This window comes from Mycena indigotica, assembly GCF_014461135.1.
Source record: "Mycena indigotica strain 171206Taipei chromosome Unknown Mind.scaff0017, whole genome shotgun sequence".
NCBI lineage: Eukaryota > Fungi > Basidiomycota > Agaricomycetes > Agaricales > Mycenaceae > Mycena > Mycena indigotica.
The window spans coordinates 906,387-920,302 of NW_023503016.1; the positions used below are offsets into that span (position 1 = coordinate 906,387).

The 13,916-nt window shown below is 52.0% G+C and overlaps 7 protein-coding genes across 7 annotated transcripts; 6 read left to right on the forward strand and 1 right to left on the reverse strand.

Annotated features, from left to right (window-relative positions):
• Window positions 1–996: 996 nt before the first annotated feature.
• MIND_01395400 (Palmitoyltransferase) lies at window positions 997–3,386 on the forward strand (the record flags this gene model as incomplete). The annotated part of the gene is made up of 5 exons (XM_037370364.1): window positions 997–1,101; window positions 1,153–1,992; window positions 2,037–2,166; window positions 2,218–2,479; window positions 2,528–3,386. The coding sequence occupies 5 exons, from the start codon at window positions 997–999 to the stop codon at window positions 3,384–3,386; spliced, it is 2,196 nt and encodes a 731-aa protein (XP_037213365.1).
• A 306-nt stretch (window positions 3,387–3,692) lies between these two features.
• On the forward strand, window positions 3,693–4,310 carry MIND_01395500 (uncharacterized protein; the record flags this gene model as incomplete). The annotated part of the gene is made up of 3 exons (XM_037370365.1): window positions 3,693–4,007; window positions 4,061–4,198; window positions 4,248–4,310. Exons 1-3 carry the CDS (start codon window positions 3,711–3,713, stop codon window positions 4,308–4,310), a joined length of 498 nt encoding a protein of 165 aa, XP_037213366.1. The 5' UTR covers window positions 3,693–3,710.
• Window positions 4,311–5,682: 1,372 nt separating this feature from the next.
• MIND_01395600 (Serine/threonine-protein kinase hal4) lies at window positions 5,683–7,374 on the forward strand (the record flags this gene model as incomplete). Its single annotated transcript, XM_037370366.1, has 6 exons — window positions 5,683–6,147; window positions 6,196–6,282; window positions 6,326–6,481; window positions 6,532–6,708; window positions 6,760–6,877; window positions 6,929–7,374. The coding sequence occupies 6 exons, from the start codon at window positions 5,683–5,685 to the stop codon at window positions 7,372–7,374; spliced, it is 1,449 nt and encodes a 482-aa protein (XP_037213367.1).
• Window positions 7,375–7,546: 172 nt separating this feature from the next.
• Window positions 7,547–8,459, forward strand: MIND_01395700 (Clathrin light chain; the record flags this gene model as incomplete). The annotated part of the gene is made up of 4 exons (XM_037370367.1): window positions 7,547–7,813; window positions 7,862–7,986; window positions 8,042–8,194; window positions 8,246–8,459. The coding sequence occupies 4 exons, from the start codon at window positions 7,547–7,549 to the stop codon at window positions 8,457–8,459; spliced, it is 759 nt and encodes a 252-aa protein (XP_037213368.1).
• Window positions 8,460–8,937: 478 nt separating this feature from the next.
• On the forward strand, window positions 8,938–10,071 carry MIND_01395800 (Hydrolase-4 domain-containing protein; the record flags this gene model as incomplete). The annotated part of the gene is made up of 5 exons (XM_037370368.1): window positions 8,938–9,612; window positions 9,658–9,708; window positions 9,753–9,782; window positions 9,831–9,905; window positions 9,955–10,071. The coding sequence occupies 5 exons, from the start codon at window positions 8,938–8,940 to the stop codon at window positions 10,069–10,071; spliced, it is 948 nt and encodes a 315-aa protein (XP_037213369.1).
• Window positions 10,072–10,222: 151 nt separating this feature from the next.
• MIND_01395900 (Glutathione S-transferase) lies at window positions 10,223–11,102 on the forward strand (the record flags this gene model as incomplete). The annotated part of the gene is made up of 3 exons (XM_037370369.1): window positions 10,223–10,640; window positions 10,696–10,855; window positions 10,898–11,102. Exons 1-3 carry the CDS (start codon window positions 10,232–10,234, stop codon window positions 11,100–11,102), a joined length of 774 nt encoding a protein of 257 aa, XP_037213370.1. The 5' UTR covers window positions 10,223–10,231.
• A 123-nt stretch (window positions 11,103–11,225) lies between these two features.
• On the reverse strand, window positions 11,226–12,971 carry MIND_01396000 (Ankyrin repeat family protein; the record flags this gene model as incomplete). The annotated part of the gene is made up of 4 exons (XM_037370370.1): window positions 11,226–11,707; window positions 11,759–12,368; window positions 12,416–12,577; window positions 12,633–12,971. The coding sequence occupies 4 exons, from the start codon at window positions 12,969–12,971 to the stop codon at window positions 11,226–11,228; spliced, it is 1,593 nt and encodes a 530-aa protein (XP_037213371.1).
• Between the last annotated feature and the right edge of the window lie 945 nt (window positions 12,972–13,916).

The following is a 13,916-nucleotide window of genomic DNA, read 5'->3' on the forward strand; positions in this document are numbered from 1 at the left end:
AAAAAGATGGCTCCGCCATCTGTAAGCTTGTACTGGAGGGCTGCACTTCGGGGTAGCAATTTTGCCGTTGTCGCCGAAACAGCCGGCCCAGCATGGAAAGCCACCTATGATGAGTTCAACGCTTTACGAAGCGTGCAGGAGAGTATCATACCTGACCGTTGACAGTGGCACTCTTTCCACTTGTGAGAGGTAGGACCTCCAGATGATAGGTGCACAGTTGGCGTAAAGCACGAAAAAGGTCGTCCAGAATCGGTTCTGCATCGGGAGGCGTGAGCACGTGTTGGCGGAGGAGTAAAGTCGCATCGAGCTGACAAATATGTGAGATAACTGAGTGCTGAGGTCTAGGAGCCGTTTGCCTTGCGACATGTCGCGTATAATGCACGACAGAAACGGGTGATGTCGAGCACGGAGAAGCCTAACCAGTCCAGCGTGGCTAGATCGTCGACGATGAGAAGCGTATTATTGCTTATAGTGGTGGCGACGGTGTCCAGGAGCGACAGGAAACGTGGCTCGGAGGCGTTGGGACCATCTGGCGGTTTGGCGCGTTCAAAAATGTCGATAAAGATAAACGAGCCGGTTTCTACGAGTGGATCTAGCTGTAAATTCTACTGGGGGCTCAGGATGATAGTGTGCTTCGCTTGGGGAACGACATACGGATTTGGCTGCAATGGCTTTCCAGCGAGCGAATTCAGGAGAAGCTGATAGAACGACAGCCCTGTTTTGTTTGTTGTTTTTGAGATGATCAATGAGCGCGCGATGGAGGACAAAGTCTGCGGGAGACGATAGCTGGTCGGTCACGAGTAAGAGGACGCCAGGAGGGAGATCGAATGGGGAGAACATCGTTTTGTTGAAGTCGTCATTGCCGCCGCCCACGTCAATCATTTGCCAGTGTCACCGTGACCCTAACCGACACCGCCTCAATCATTTACCTTTCCCGAACTTTGCTGCTTTGCCACGACCGTTGACGACCACGAAGTAACGAAGAACTAGACGACGATGAACCCCACTCCGGCAACGGCAACCACGGCCGTGTCGCAGGAAAGTTCTGCGGCGCCAGAACTCTCCTTTACTCAGGCCTTGGACCAAACGGCACCAGAAGACGTCAGTGAAACAATGTTTTTCATCCGACCGTTTGAAACTCATAATTGGTAGACCTCCATCTTCGTTGCTGCCCAGAGAGGCGACGTTGCAACCATCCGAGACCTGATACTCTCGGGAAAAGCCCAAGCCACTGACCGAGATCCACAAAACATCACTCCTCTCCATTGGGCTGCAATCAACGCCCAAGTCCCTGCTTGCCGTCTTCTTCTGGAGCATGGGGCTGAAGTAGATGCACTTGGCGGGGATTTAGTTGCAACACCGCTGCAATGGGCAGCGCGTGGTGGCTACCTCTATGTCATCCAACTTCTCATTGCTCATGGTGCCGACCCAACAATTACCGACTCCCAAGGCTACAACTCTCTTCATCTCGTCACTCATTCATCCAGCATAATGCCCCTTCTCTATCTTCTTCACCAACCAGTCGGAGTCGATGCTCGTGACGCTCAAGGCCATACGGCCCTGATGTGGGCAGCTTACCAGGGCGATGCCCTTAGCGTTGACCTTCTGCTGCGACATGGCGCATCTCCGACTACTGTTGACGACGCCGGCTTGACACCATTACATTGGGCGGTTGTCCGCGGGAACAGGGTTTGCATCAGACGTTTAATAGAGAAGGGTGCAGTATTGAGTGCTAAAGATAGCGAGGGTCGGACTGCGAGGGATATGGCTCAAGAGCTAAAGAGCTTGGGTGCGTGGAAGCGGGCCTTGGAAGAGGGTGGTTGGGACGATGAGGGCAGGAAACGACCACGGCCACTTAGCGAAAGAAACACCCGGATTGCGATCTTTGCGCTGCCGACACTCGTCTTCTACCTGGTCTTCAAAACCTTGGCGATTCTTCCGTGGTATACAGGGGTCTTGCTGGCGTTTGCAGAGTTCTTTGGAATGCACCATGTTTGTCACCAATTTCCTTTTCCCTCACCACTAACCAGCACTAGATTGTTACCCGTGTTTTGCTCAACAAGTCGAGCTATACCGAGAATCTGGGGACAACACCATACTTTGCCGGTGTCATTTGTGGATCGATGATCTGGGTGCTCTACGCTTGGTTTAGCAGGCTGGTTTATCGTGCGCCCATCTTTTTTTAATCCTCAAATCCGTATTCAAAGAATGCCCCAGATACCCCTTCGCACTCCCTCGCCCATCTTGGTTTCGCTTTGACCTTCATGCTCTGTGCTTATAATTTCTTCCGTGCCGTTACCCTCGACCCTGGCGTCTGCCCAGTCCCAAATTCTGATGCTGAGCTCAAGTCAATCATCGAAGACCTTGCTAGTGAAGGGCGGCTCAATGGTCAAACCTTCTGTGTCCAATGTATGGCGCGGAAGCCATTGCGAAGCAAGCACTGTCGAATTTGTGAGCGGTGTGTTGGGAGGCATGACCAGTATGTTCTGTATTCTCTTTCCGACAACGGGCCTCATGTCTTCACTAGTCACTGTCCATGGGTATGGAACTGCGTTGGTGCAAATAATCACCGCCAGTTTGTCATCTTCGTGTCCACCCTTGTGCTTGGCGTGATCCTATTCGACTACCTCACCTATTCATTCTTCTCCTCTCTCGATCTCACCGCTCTGCCGGATTCGATTCCCTCAGCTGAGCCATCCGCTTCCTGTGTCCTCCCGACGTCACTTTGCGCGCTGACTGCTATCGATCCTTTCCTCGTCAGTGTTGCAATCTGGGCAACCCTCCAACTCAGCTGGACATCAATATTGCTCGCTTCTCAGTTGTGGCAGATTGCCAGACAAATGACGACGCTTGAAGTGAGCAATCTCGGACGGTATGGGTTCATGGGTGGCCGAGGCGGGCTGGGCGGTGGTCAGATGGGACAGTCTGCTGCTCGGAATGGCGCGAGTCCCGAAACTCCGGAGGCTGGCGCTCCCCATACACACTCACACGGTGGATGCTCTGCATTTTTCATGTCGATCCTCGGTCTTGACCGGTTTACGCGTGGCCGGGCTGTCGACGGGCTTGCGCGGGCCGGGACGGCCCGGAACCCATTCGACCTTGGTGTCGTCAAAAATTGCCAGGACTTCTGGAGTAAAGGGCGGGAGCTCGGTGTGCAATACGAAAGGCTATATGATGTGCCGCTGGAGGGCTTCGCGGAGGCCAAGCGGCGGAGAGAGCAAGAGGAGATGGCGGATGGGGGTGACGAGGCGGGGGCGAAAGCCAGGCAGCAGTGGCGGCCTGTTCACCGCGCTGGGTTTGCGAATGGGCAGGAGTCGAGGCGGGTACGAGCCGCTCAGTCAGGTTTGAGGACGGGGTTCCCTATTTATCACCGTGTATCGCCATAATGCTTGCTATTCTTATTTACAGAGGATGTGCCTCGGCCAGGTCGAGGTCAATGACCATGAAATGATATTCCTTACGCTGAACGACTGGTTGCCATGGAATCATCGTTTCCCGTCCATGCCTTTATCAGACGATGTGGGTTGTTTGTAACGAGTTGGATTCTGTTGGAAACTACTATCAGGTACCTCGAGACAGCAAGCATCGATATATAGCGGGCACGCGCGGAGAAGCCGGCGCAAAGCTTGTTGCTTAGCGCAACAGTTTAAGTTGTTCAGATCTCCCTGTTGTTCAATCAGCGCCGGTCACGTGCTCTCCACAGCTCTCTCATGATCATTGACGACGACAGCAGCTCACCAAAGGCGGCCTCCTACCGACATCCTACTGCTCTTGATGTGGAAGCTGGACCACCACCTTATAGCGACACTCCCAATGCAGCTGCTGATGTCCCATTACTTAGTTCTCTGCCAAATGAAGATAGTGATCGACGACGGCGCAAGGGCCGCAAACAACAGCGGCGACGCAAATGGCTCATGATCATATTCGCCTCTGTGCTGCTAAATGTGCTGCTTGTAGTCGCGCTTGTGCGTGTTTTGCGAAGGGAGGATGAAGGATTGGAGTTCGAGGTGGGTTGTTCTTGTATTCGCATCATCGTTTTGGTTGCTCATTGTGGACATAGCACCATTGGGAGAAGCAAATGGCGTCACCTCTGCTGCCGTCGAGCCACGTGGACTCTCAGGACATGGAGACAGAACCAGAACATGAAGAGGTACCGCCCTCGCAGCAAGCGGAAGGATTTGGCATAGGACGAAAAGGCGTATGCTTCCATCGCGCGGATAGGATTTATCTTATTGACCAGCGGATAGGGCAGTAGTCGTGGCCGTAGCCGTCGACGTGGAGAGGGATACCGCAACCGAGGTTCTCGATAACTGAGTAGGAGTTAACTTTTCTGGTCTTCACATCGTTCTTACCCGGTCCAGTTGCAACTGTATTAATATGCATAGGCTGTACCTTGTGTAGGAATGAAACACACGACCCACAACTTGTAGCAGGCTGGGATGGTTCTGACTTCAAAGTTAACAACCCTTGGTCCTGGCTAGTTCTCTCTTTGCCACTTGCAGCCTCTTAGCTGCATATATATTTGCATTAATACTTCAAGTTGCCTCTGATTCCAGACTTATACCCCGCATTCTATTGCCCTCTCTTTCACCCGCCAATTGCAACAACTATGGGGGTAGGATGACCCTTGGCCTTGCTGCCAATTCGAACTTGTGGCCCCGCCACTTGTAGCTTTCGATGCCTAATGAGCGCTCAACAACACTCGGCCAATAATAGTATCAAGTACCGGTTGATTTTTCTCAAAGGCGGTAGTTTTACTTACCGCACTTTGGTCGATAGCAGCAGGCTCATTCATCTAGCCTCAAACGGAGCCTTCTTCCTGCCATCGGCCTTTCCATCGAGGAGGACGCTAAAAATGTGGTTTGTTCCCCGAAGTTAACGGCTTCTGACTACCGTAAAGCCCGGCCTTCGTCCAATATAGAGCTTCTATGATCGTCCCAGGTAGTCCTGTTCTGCACCGATCCGTCTCCGCTCTCGCAGACCTACACGCGTGGCGACTTCATAGATGCTTTAGGGCGTTTTCAACGTGGTCTGTTCTTTATCTGCATCTCGGGGGTCCATTTCTTTTTGTTTTCACTCCGCCTCGTCTTTTTTGTTGTCGTGGTGAATGACCGGGCACTCGCCCACCGGCAACTTACGGCTTCGACTCATTAAGAAGTTCATATCGTTTGCTATTTGCTTGGCGCGTCAATCTCAGACGGCGGACTCGGAGGAGAACCTGGGTGAGGATAGCCCTTGCCCTCCACGTTTCGACCACGGGGAGCAAGCACTTGGTACATCGATGGTCTAGACAACCGTACCAGCAAGCTCCGAAGGACACTTGAAGAAGGGGAGATCCGGAGAAAAAAAATTGAAGGAATGCCCAGGCTTATCTCATCTTGATAAGCTATAGGCTTGGGCAGATGCGATGTGAACATCCGCGACGATTGACGAAAAAATTGGCACGCTCTGTTGTGGCGACGATGGAAAGACGAGGCTGCGCTCTGCCTGCCGATGGAATATTCGGAATATAATAAAATTACTAATAATAATCATCTGCCGCATTTGGGCATAAAAGCACCGCTGGCGTAATTCGCGCAACGCACATTTGCACCTACTCCCTCCCGTCATGGTCCCACTCCATTGAAACTGAGTGTGTCGCCACGACGCCCAACTTACCAACCACAACTTTGCAACTCCTCTATGCCTACCTCGAGCATCCCACTTCCCCCACCCGAATCATCAGCTTACGAGAAAGAACCTGGCCACACTCGTCAGGATCTCGCTGCGAAGGCAGTCAAGACGCCTCCGATAAACACTTCCTCCCCAGCACCCTTGCCATCGGCTCCGAATTCACCCATTCCACCGCCGTCATCGGTAAAGCGGGCAGCATCAACATCGGTTCCGAATACCCCCGCCGTGCCCCCCAGAGCGCCTTCTCGCGCTGCCTCAATCGCTTCAGAGGCCTCCCAAGCAAGCCACAAGTTCACTCTCAAAGACCTTCTTGCCTCTGGCCCAAAACTCTCTCGAAAGGGTAGTGCTCGCAGCGCTAGTTCGAGACACAGTGCCGACAGCGGCAGCGAACGGAGTCACAAAGCCAAGAGCGCAAAGTCAGGTGGTGGAGAGAGTGTTGGAAGTCTATCACAGAAGTACGGTGTCTGCCAGAAGGTGTGTGTCTTCGACAAAGAAAACCGATGTTTATACGGTGTGCTACAGGTTGCCATTGGCAAAGGGGCTACATCCGTCGTCCGCCTTGCTCACAAATGGGACCGCAGCGATGGGGAGAAGATGTATGCCGTCAAGGTGAGACGGCTGCTCTCATGCGGTCGTCACTCAGTCATATTAGGAATTTCGAAAACGCCGTCGCAACGAGACTGAGAAGGAGTATGTCAAGAAACTCACTGCTGAGTTCTGCATCAGCTCGACCTTGCACCACGTCAACATCGTCGAGACGGTTGATTTGGTTCAAGATGAACAGGGAAAGTGGTGTGAGGTCATGGAGGTACAAATAGCGCCTGTCTCGCACTCTTTCTCACTGACATCATCGTTTAGTTTTGTCCGGGAGGAGATCTCTATGCGGCCATCAAGAAAGGCGGCATGTCGCCCAGTGAGGTCGAATGCTGTTTCAAGCAAATTCTCCAAGGCATTGGATACCTCCACTCGCAAGGTGTAGCCCATCGTGACATCAAACCGGAAAATCTGTTCTTTGACACAGTTGGGCATCTCAAGGTCTGTACGGCGATCTCCGTTCTGGCTTCGGGCTGACTTCGGGCTTTGTAGATTGGTGACTATGGAGCGTCAACGGTCTACCGGCTGCCATGGGAGGGCACAATTCATATGTCAACTGGTTTATGTGGAAGCGAGCCATACATCGCGCCAGAACAGTTCCTCGGAAAGCGTATGTTTTGTTCTACATTGGCTAAAAATAAGCTTTGACCACGTTTGTCAGCCTACGATGCACGTCTTGTCGACATATGGGCCTGTGGAATTGTTTATTATTGCTTGCATTTCCAGGAGCTTCCTTGGCGGGCAGCGCAGCCCACTGACCAGTTGTATGCTGCATATGCTGCCGCTGCTGCATCGACTCCTGGCCCTCCTCTCCAATCCGCGGTTCCCAACGGCAACGGACACACTCAAAGCGCGTCAGAAAGCCGGGACCGCAACCATACCAACTCTGCTCTCCTTTTCCCTCCGACAATCAACAACCTTTCTCCGCGCGCTTGCCGGCCGCTGATAAGAAAGATGCTCGAGCCAGACCCGAAGGCGCGTGTGACGATTGAAGACGTATTGGGATCGGCGTGGATTAGTGGTGTCGAGGTTTGCTGGGATGTGGAGACTGCGAGCCATGTTCATGTCAACGCGAGAGCGATGGCAAGAGCTGTTGAGTACCAGTAACGGGTTGTCGAGCTTGACATAGTGTACATACGTGTTATCGTGACTGCTAGTAATGTTTTGTTTACAAGGAGTAGCTTTTAGATAGACTGCTTTCTGTTGTATTTTGACTTCGTAGTATAGCGTGTGAACCAACTTCCTTTTTTGAGCGTCACACCCAAAATTGCCTTTTTCTATGGACGACTTTGACGACTTCACTTCGTCGAGCAACGCGGGCGGAGAAATCGACTTTGACGCAGCTGCTGCCCAGTTTCCGGACATTTCTCTCGATGGCGACTTCACCGTAGCCCCAGTCCCCACACGCAACCTGACACTAGGTTCCTCGTCATCCAATGATTTCCTCGCATTCGACCCCCAACCACCGGCCCAAACAGCACTCAAGGTTACCGGCGACGACGAGATCGAGAAGTTCTCGAGCGAGTTCCCCGATATTGAGGTCCCGGTGAGTTGTGCAAGTTGCAAGAGTCAAGTGCTAAGCTGACTACGCTAGACTTCCCCCCCGTTCATCCAGCAACAGGCACCAACGTTTGGCGCCCCGCGGCCACAACCGTCGGCATTCACCTCGACCCCCATTTTGACGCAGGAGATTGAAGAGGACGAGCCGCAGGTGATCAAGTGGGTGGTGGCCAATTCGTTTGCGTTTCACCCCCTCCAACTAACTGTTTTGTAGGGAATGGCGCGAGAAACAGGCGGAGGAGATTGCGAAGCGTGAGGCAGCGGCGAAGGACCGCCGGCAAGCGACTATCACCAAGGCCGAGCAGGCCATCGACGAGTACTACGAGGCGTACAACCAGAAGAAGGCACGTGCGATCCGGGACAACAAGTGCGTGTTTTTCTGTCCTTATTCGTCGTATTCTTATGGTCATGAAAACAGAGACTCGGAAAGCCACTTCATCGAGACACTTTCTGGCGCGCTCTCCAAGGGAACGACGTGGCAGCGCATCTGCGAATATGTCGAGCTTGAAAACTCCCAGAGCAAAACCATTGCGCGGTCTGGCACTGGTACGACAGACCTGACCCGCTTCAAGGAGGTGTTGTTGCGACTTAAGCGGGAGGGGGACAACGCGCCCGGTGCAGCGGGTTTCTAATTCATGATATAATCGACTTCGACACTCCTTCTTTGAATGCATTATTTGCTTTGATGAAAAGGAAAGAATGGTTCGAGCAAACTGTGCCAAAATCTCAGGATACCGCTGTCTTGGTGTAGAAAGTGAGCCTGAGGGTTTTCTAACTAAAAGGGTCGTTGCACGAGTGTAAGAAAACGACAATTCCCCCCAGAATGAAGGTCAGGATACCGCGGACGAGGCCCAACCCAGCTTTGTAGTTGTGGGCATATAGCAAGCGAGGGTTGAGCCAAATATGCAGAAGATCGTTGCGTTGAAATGAGAGTATTCCTTTCAGACCAACGGAGGTCGCTTCACCTTGGAGATTTGATTCTTCATTCATTGCAAGCTGCACTGGCAAGCCAGAGACAGATTTTTTGCAGAAAATTAGCATGACATCAAGATTGGCAGAACATCGCATTTCTATTTCGGGCTTGGTTCTTTCTTTCTTTCTTACCCCACCATGCCTCTCCACAAACTTGACGACATGAAGTCTGACGCGTATACGGAGGCTTGGGTCGAGGGCCCACAGTCAACCAAGTTCTACACTCGGGTCTACAAAGCGAAAGAAGAAAGCAGCAAGGCCGTGCTTGTCTTCGTTCACGGCTTCGCGGAGCATGTTGGCCGCTATACCGAGGCCCACCCCGTATTTGCAGAGCATGGAATCAGCGTGTTTGCCTTTGACCAGCGCGGGTTTGGGCGGACCGCACTCGACAAGGCGAATAAGAGCAAGTCAAGCGCGTATGGGAAGACGAGCGGGCCTGACCAGATGGGCGACATCAAGTGGGCAATCCAGCACGCGCAAAAGGAGTTCCCGGGCCTGCCTGTCTTTCTCGCGGGCCACTCGATGGGGGGCGGGGAGGTGCTTAACTTTGCGACACGCTACGCAGACGACGCCAAGGCGATGCTGACAGGGGTTATCGCTTGCAGCCCCCTTGTCCACCAGACCACACCCGCCTCCAAAATTCAGCGTTGGGCAGGCGGAATGATCGCTAATGGTGTCCCCTATTTCACAATCCCCACCCCGCTCAACTACGACGACCTGTCGCATGACGAAAACTACAACAAGATGTGCAAGACAGACGAACTCTCCAAGCTGCAGGGCACGCTGCGTGGGGTGTCGGATATGCTCAGTTGGGTCGGTGGTTACCACTGATGCAATGTTTTGCTGAACCTTTGTCAGGGCGAACTCTTGCTCACTGAACAGTACAAGAAATGGCCCAAGACACTTCCTGTTCGCGCTATTTTCCCTTGTGCCATCTGCTAACCGGGGTACAGGTACTACTCGTCCACGGTACTGGAGACAAGGCTCGTGTTCTCATATATATCCACTCAGTGGTTTTAACGCTGCAACAGATCACCTCTTCGAAAGCTGCAGAGAACTACATCGAGAAGCTCGCTGCCGACGACAAGGAGACTATTCTCTACACTGTACTGTTCCCATTCTACTATAGTCAAACTATGCTAACCCAATGGACAGGACGGATACCACGAACTGGTGCATGAACCCGCGCACCGCGAGAAGTTGCTCAATGACATGATTGCCTTCATTGAGAAGCATATACCCAAACCGTCGGCAGTTGAGGCGAAGCTGTGATTTAGTTATATTTCTTGTAATTCACTGGGACAAATCTGACAAGTGTTTAACTTTGGGCTTCAAAAGACTGCATTTACAAACTCGCGCATCCGATCGACGACGACAGCATGATTCTCAGCTACCCTGGTTCCTTCGGCTTCCTACTTCTTCCGAAACCACCATGTCCTCCCCCGACTCCGACTCGCCCAAGATTGTGCTCCACTGGCTAGAAAAGTCACGCGCGCAGCGTATTCTCTGGTTGCTTGAAGAGCTCAATGTGGCCTACGAAATCAAACGATACAAACGCGACCCCAAGACCGCGCTGGCCGATCCGCAGCTCAAGGCCATTCACCCGCTCGGAAAGGCACCAGTGATCACTATTGGCGACATGGTGCTGGCCGAAAGCGCATTCATCACCGAGTACCTTTCTGACCACTTTGGCGGTGGCGCGTTGGTGCCAAAGCGGTGGAAAGACGGGCAGGAGGGAAAGCTGGGCGGCGAGACAGAGTCGTATCTGCGCTACCGCTATTTCATGCACTACACCGAGGGCTCGCTCATGTCGCTGCTCCTTGTCGCGCTCGTCCAAAACAGTGCATCATACTTTTTTTCTTCTGCTTCTGCTTGTGATTTCTGAGCTCGTATCAGACATCAAGACCGCGCCGGTGCCCTTCTTCATCAAGCCTGTCACCTCTGGCATTGCGGGCAAGATCGCGAAAGGCTACACGGACCCCAACTTTGTCGCCCACTTCCAATTCCTCGAAGACCAGCTTGCGACTGCACCAGAGGGCGGGCCTTATCTTTGCGGGTGTGTCTATCGCGTCTAGTTTTCAACTTGACTGATTCGTAGGCCTACATTGACCGGAGCGGACCTCATGATGAGCTATCCCACTCTCCTTGCAACAAGTGGAAGTGCTCGCGCGCCTGGAGGCCTAACGAAGGAGAGCCACCCCCGGTTGTTTGCGTATGGTGAAAAGCTGCAGGAGAGCGAGAGCTACAAGCGAGCGGTGGAGAAGATCATTGCGTTGGAAGGAGAATATTCGCTCAGTCCTTGAACTTGAAGGAGACTCTTTTTTTCTTAAGTATTTGCCGGTCTACCCAGACTCAAACAAATTTCATGCAATTCTTGCCAATTATATATCAATTTGTATCCGCCCGAGTTCGCTCAGTTGCAGGTGTTATCGATAACTTATAAGTTGGTAAGGACCCCATCTCTTGCCTGGAATTAGGCCCAGCACCGTGCGGACGAGCTGGAAATCGAGATCGTTGGCGCAAGTTGGTAATGCAGTCCAACCCTCGTCTTCCCCAAATATTTCCTCGTGCTCATTGTCACGAAGGGCGGACGCTTCATAGGCAGTGTTCGTTATAGCATCCAAGACAAACTCGATGCGGCCGCCCTTCCGCAAGTAGTAGCTTGTGCCAGGAAGACGGCGCTCGACAGTCTCGACTGAAAGAATTTCGTCCGTGGACTCCAGAAGCTCATAGATAGCTCTAAACACGTTGCAGTAGCCCTCGTAGAACGACAGGTAGAAGTTTGACTGAAATGTGGGCGGAATGTAGTCAGAGTGCAGGTAGTAGAGTTGCGTGAGGTCACCAGGCTTGCCCTGGGTGAACTCGTCGTAGAATTCTGGCATCGTGTCCATTGCATAGGCAGCTTTACCTAAGTTGAGAGAGTTAACAAGACGGAATGAAGCCGAAGAATCACACTCACAAGAAAGCTGGAAACGCATACGAGGAGACAGCCAGCCGCCGGTACACTGACCACAAGTGCAGCCATATCGGCTCTTCTGGATGTATTCTCCGAGCGTGCTGGGAACCGGGATTCCCATCCTTTGTTTAAGCAAAAACTCTGCCTCGAGTTCGTCTTCTGGGTACCCTTCCCAGTTGTACACTAATTGCGTGTCCACATCCGTACGATCGCAGTTCATCTGGAGTTGTAATGCTCCTAGAGGGGTTTCGCCGCTGGCATTCGTTATATTCACGAGGTCCGCGCTCATGTCCCAGCTCAAGAGCTTGCGAAGGGCGAAGAGATTAACGTTGTCAGCCGCAGTATGAAGGGGAGTAAAGCCGGCCCAGTCAAAGGCGTGGATGCTGGACGGATCTCGATCGTAGTATTCTTGAATTGTGTCGACAATTCGGGATGTTTTATCACACCTGATAGCGTGACGCAGAGGATACTCGCGTTGGGGGTCCGTGGGGGCCTCCTTGAACCCTGCGCCCAATTCTTCAACATCTTCTTCAATAGAAAGGAGACGAGAGACATGGCGATTATTGCGCGAATACCCGAAAAATCTCGTGCGTCCGATCCGACGGAAATGATTCTGGGGGAATGTTATGTAAGCAAAGCAAATGTCGCATTCGACCATACCTTGCGAAAGAACGCAACCTGACGGTCCCCCGTCTCCTCCACTGGATCGTCTATATCATTGTACGTTGGCCAACAGATCACAATATCCTCCTGCTGAATGCGTTGTGAACGAAGGAATTTGTTGAGAAGCCATGAGCCGATCCCTTGCCCATTGACATGGAGCTAACAAAGCAGTATTAAATGTTGAGAATAGATTTAAGAACGCAGCAATGCGCACCTCCTCTTTCACAGAGACCGAAAATATGTAGAACAGGTCTCCCTTGTTTAACTCTTCTCCCCAGCACATTGTTCCACTATGGTACCCAGGTTCGATGATGCGTGGCCGGACTCGTCCATATTTGTCAAAGAGCTCTGAGAGCTCAAAGAGTTCCTCGTAGAGTGTGACCAGGAAATCGTCGCGGAATTCGGTGCGAACAATTTTCCATATTTTCAACGACGCAATGACTTCATTCCCGTGTGTGGCGGTCACCTTGAAGACTTTTATGTGTCGGGGAGACTCTATGTGGCGTTTTGATTTTACATGTATCTGGAGCTCGTTTTTGTCCAGGGAGCGCATCGTGGTTGGTTGGAAAAAACGTTGGCAGCCCAAATGGATGGAGGAGGAAGATCGATGACTCGGACATCGCTAATAATAACAATCGGTGTGAGTATGTATGACACGAGAAATCTCTCACCCATTTCTTGAGGTCGAGTCTACGATGATGGCAGATGAAAAAATCCCAAATCGCGGGCGGTCACCAGCACATGCTCGTGTGACAAGTACTTGTTCTTTTCGCTCCACCATGGAGAAATTCAAGAGGAATCATATTCGGCCAGATCCCTCCAGCATCTTATCCACGCGCCACACAACCTGTTAGCTAGAAGCGCCCACCCCAAGTACAACTCTACCATTGGCAGTCTCAACGGGCCGGGCCCATTGCCCAATCAGCGACTACTAGTATCATGATTCTCGACAAAATTGCCAACGCAGACACGTCTTAGCACCTCCTAGTCTCACAATCAACGCCTTGCAATAACCGACGCACCACCAGGAGCGTTTACCGTACCCACTCGGAATTCAAAAGCAACTGAAGACACTGGGTACAAAGGTGCTCAGGCTGAACTCCTTTGCAATGACCGCCCCCACTTATTTTTTCACTGGCACGATGTCGCGCTCGGAACCTTTAGGTTGATGTCAAGCCTCAAGGTTGCGTTGTCAATGCTTCCGCCACCCGGCTCCTTCAACCCTTCGATTTCAATTTTCGCCTGCTTTTTCAAAGAAATTTCGTATCACTTTCGTACCGCCCTTGCTCGCTTACACTGTAGTGTTCTGGTACTTTTGTCAAACCGCAACAGGTTCAAGTTGAAGTTCAGTTCAACCGCGTTTACAATCTTCAGCACGACTACAAGTAACTTTCCCCACTCGAGGATCTCCAAAATGGATTTTTCCAGGATTAACATTTGCACCCGCCAGGCTTGCAGTCACATCTAACACAGTCTGACTCAGAACGACTGCAGCTTG